This window comes from Hippocampus zosterae, chromosome 16 (assembly GCF_025434085.1).
Source record: "Hippocampus zosterae strain Florida chromosome 16, ASM2543408v3, whole genome shotgun sequence".
Classification (NCBI taxonomy): domain Eukaryota; kingdom Metazoa; phylum Chordata; class Actinopteri; order Syngnathiformes; family Syngnathidae; genus Hippocampus; species Hippocampus zosterae.
This window is the reverse complement of record NC_067466.1, coordinates 19,516,636-19,520,748: the sequence shown is the minus strand read 5'-3', so window position 1 is coordinate 19,520,748 and position 4,113 is coordinate 19,516,636. Positions and strand designations below refer to the sequence as shown.

General features: G+C 56.4%; 1 protein-coding gene across 1 annotated transcript; it reads left to right on the top strand.

The window, feature by feature from the left end:
• The first annotated feature begins 2,652 nt into the window (after positions 1 to 2,652).
• mrps17 (mitochondrial ribosomal protein S17) lies at positions 2,653 to 3,928 on the top strand. Its single transcript, XM_052048024.1, has 2 exons — positions 2,653 to 3,042; positions 3,241 to 3,928. The coding sequence occupies exons 1-2, from the start codon at positions 2,920 to 2,922 to the stop codon at positions 3,550 to 3,552; spliced, it is 435 nt and encodes a 144-aa protein (XP_051903984.1). The 5' UTR covers positions 2,653 to 2,919; the 3' UTR covers positions 3,553 to 3,928.
• Positions 3,929 to 4,113: the final 185 nt, after the last annotated feature.

The following is a 4,113-nucleotide window of genomic DNA, read 5'->3' as shown; positions in this document are numbered from 1 at the left end:
AGTCCGCGTCTCGGTGGGTCGGCGCGTGTTGCACATATCGGCGGGATGCCGCGAGAAATCATCACGTTGTCGCTTGTCGTTAGCCGCCTCCGGGGAATCGTCAGAAGTCGTCGCGCGAGCTGACGCGTCCTCAACCCTCGTCGCGTCCGATCGCGTGCCGCGGCGCGCTTTCACATCTTCCGACGTGCGGCGTGGGGTCGCTCTTCTGGGAATTCCGGCGATGCTCTCGATGTGCGGCTCGGGTTTTTGCGGGATGGCGACGTTGCTCCCCGGGCTGGGCTGGCGCGCGCGAGGCAGCTTTGACGTCTTTATGAGTATGTCCATTCATTTGCGCAGGTGCTGAAAGTGTCAATCAAGTCCACCCGGGCCCGGCGGCGACCCGGCGGCGGGTTCAGGCTCGGCAACAGGAAGTGGACATTGGATGGGACGCCATTACGCACGCTGGAAAGTCTCGTGATTCATGAGGAGCTTTATTTGAGCAACAACATCCGTCACGCTGCGGCGCCTTAGCAACATGCTAACAACAACAATAATACGACTGGCAGAGTGCGACAATATTTGCGGCGACGAGGTGACGCGAGGGGGGCAGCTCCGTTGACGGAACCGCGGCGTCGGCTGATCTTTCCACTTGAAACTTTTCCCCTTTCAATCATTTGGATTCATTTTGGGATCGCCTCCATTTCCGACGCTGTTCGGCGCCTTTGTCCGCACGTGGGCCGGTGAGCGGTCGCTTGCGGCCTGAGAGCTTTGCACTGCCGGGGAGGTCGTGAGAAGCCCTCGGCGACCCGCGTGACCGATTTGTTGCCCAAGAGACTCGGAACGGAAACGTGATTTTGTCGATCCCGCGGCAAAGCTGCCGGCGTTCTCGTCGTTTCCTTATCGCGGCCGCCGCAACGCCGTTCGGGGACTCTTGAGTCCGAACCGTTTGGATTGCAACGCGGCGGCGTGGCCTTTGGAGACCGGGCGGCGCTCCGCTCACGACTTTGCTTTGAGTCGGACGGTCGCAAAGGCTTCCGTCCCGGACGACGACCGCGTGACCGGTCGCCTTGTAGAAGGTTTGTCGCTTCTGAATTCAATCGATTGAGCAGATTGTTTGATTCTTGAACAAAGAGTCGCTCGCCGTCTCCTCCGTCCACCTGCGCCCGAGGACTCGCGCGTCTGGATTGCAGCTGGTTTCTTTCCATAAGTGGAGGCCCCCCCCACCCCCCCAACCCCTTTTGTCAAGTCCGATGTTGTTTTGCCATGTAACAAGCGGCGCCTTATGTTGAAGGGGCCGCGCCCGCGCGCTCGCGCGAACAACTCGGCTGGCCGGCGCGCACAATGACGACACTCTGTAAACACGTTAACGTGTGAGCCGCCCCGGCGGTAGGGGAGAGGGCGGGGGGGGGGGTCTTGTTTGGCAGGCTACGGGTGGGGCGGGGGGCTCGGTTTGTCTGCACAATATTTCGTTTTGTGCAGCAAGCGCCAGCAACGAGGTGAAGCGGGGCCAGTGGCCGACGTCCTCCAGCTCGTAAAGTCTGCGCGTGGCGCGACGTGACGCGACGGGGCCAACGTTCTCCTCACTTGTAGCGCGCTTGTACCATCATGCTAGCAAGCGCTCACGATCCGAAACACTTTGTTCCCAGTTGGAAAAGAATTTGGACCTTTCTTTGCTTTTGGTGCCGTGACAACAGATCAAAACGCTTGCTTCACTAGTCACGCAGGAGGCGCGCGTACGGGACGGCGCGATGCACCGCACGGCATGCTTTGGCACATTTCTTCACGTGCGCCTTTTGTCGGCTCAGGTGCCTCGGGGAGCGGCGAGACCGCCAGCCCTAGCCGTTTGACCGGCGTCGAGGTTTTTGACGGCAGCCCCACTGAAATGATTGATGAGGCCGAGGGCTTGCTGATGATGTCACACGATGACATCGGCGCCCGGGCACACAAGTGTCGTTTGTGTGGAGACGAAGCGCCGGTTTGACGGCGAGGCTTCGAAAGACGTCGCGTTCAAAATGCCGTTGGCGGCCTCCTCTTGAAATGTGACGACAACTAAAAAAGTTGTTATTGGAGCAGGCGTGTGATAAGGAGCTTCGCGTGTCGTCATTGAAAACATAACATCGATGTGGAATGTCGCATGCTGCGCAAATATTTGCACTGTGTGTCAGCCAGGAGATTATGTGTGGATAAATATTGGAATATTTGATACAAGGCAGCCGTGTGATAACGGCAGTAATAATGAGGCGACGTGATTGCGCCAGTGAGATCATCGGAGGAGAAGAAGGAAGGAAAAACGCTCGGACTTGGCTTGGCGCTCGTTACCTTAAATAGCAAACGTTTGGCCGACACGCTTGTGAATTAACGTGCCCCCCCCCCCCCTCGCTTCTGGGAGCCAAGCAGGAAGTTCGACGCTCCACTTCCGGTCTCACGGCTGTGCATTGATGCCGACTTGGCACTTGTCTCGCTCGTAACTTTTCACACTAACCTGGCAAAAACAAAAAATAATTGCACCTTACAACACACTAATCTCAAAGTGCACCGCCTCAACCATCGTTTATGTAGTTTGGTGAGATTGTGTTGGCGATTCTGGCGTTGTTGAATTAGAAAACCCCGTTGTTGTATTTTTCTGTCGAGGCCATAGAGCGCCTTCCCTTTTCCTTGCCCGCGATGACGTCATCAAAGTGGGCCACGCTCGGCGACGTGAACCGCGAGGAGAAGGAAACGACGCGTCCGCGATGTCTCGCGTGACCTTGCAGTTCCTCAAAACGTAAATTTGTTCCGCGTCGAGCCCAACGTTAAGCTCGCGGCAGTTTGTGAACACGGCGGAGCCTTGCTTCGCGTTAGCATGAGCGCGACGTGACGAGTCGCGTCAAAGCGGAGGAACTGCTGACTTTGCGACGACCGCTCTCGTTTCACGCGAGAAGAAGCGGCACAGGAAGAAGAATGTCGGCCAAGCAGGCGTCCGTGCACGCCAAATGGATCATCGGCAGAGTTATCGGAACCAAAATGACCAAGACCGCCAAAGTGCGCGTCACCAGGCTCGTGCTGGACCCCTACCTGCTCAAGGTAAATACGCACACGCAGGGAAAGGACCGTTAGAGGCTGTTCTGAAGGAGGGACCGCGAATGGTCTCAACGTGGCTGCTCGTACGAGCGAATGAACGGTCGCCCATGTATGATGGTGTGATTTTTGCACTCTTTGAATCGTGACTGCCTTGAAGCGAGCGCGAGCAAAATCTCACCCGTTCCTCCCGGTGTGATTCAGTTCTACAACAGGAGGAAGACCTACTTTGCGCACGACGCGCAGCAGCAGTGCACGGTGGGCGACGTGGTGCTGCTCAAGGCCCTGGTCGAGCCGCGTTCCAAACACGTCAAGCACGAGCTGGCCCAGGTGGTCCACAAGGTGGGTCGCGGCGTCGACCCGCTGACGGGCAAGCGGGTGGCCGGCGTCCACTTCCTGGAGCCGCCGGACGAGCTTCACGCCGAGGCCGAGACTTTGGCCCGCAAAGTCCAAAGCTTGAACATCACGGCCGACGCGTCCATGTCAAGGGACGATGGTTTGAAGGAGCTTCCCTAGGTTTTGCCGAGCGCTTCTCCTCATCCGAGTTGCGGGCGAGCTGCGAGCTATGCCGGATGATTTTGTGCCAGAGGCGGGCGCAGGACGCATGTGGACGAATAAGCATTCCCGCAATCACTTCTTGATGAAACATGAAGCGTGATCCAAGTGTGTTGGAGGAATCTGGAGAAAAGCGGCGACGGATCGCAACCCGACGCTTCAAATCTTGACGGCGCGCATGCTCACTACGAGGACCTCCAAGGGGCTGCCTGGAAAGTACTTTTCATGCTGTACTCCATGAAAACAAAGACAAATCCCAGTGCACTTGGACTTTTTGCATATTCGTGTCCTTGCGTTGACCATTAAATCTAAGTTGACAATAAAAAGCGCAACTGGCTCTTTTTTTGCCTGTTTGGCATACCCCTGATGATGACAAATGCTTGTATGAGGGCTGCAACTATTGATTGCTTTAGATAATGTTTGTGTCAAATATTTTTTTCAATCAAAGCCCCCCCCCCCCCCTCCCATAAAAATAATAAATATTTCAAACGGACTGGTTTGCTCCATTTGAAGCGTAGCGTG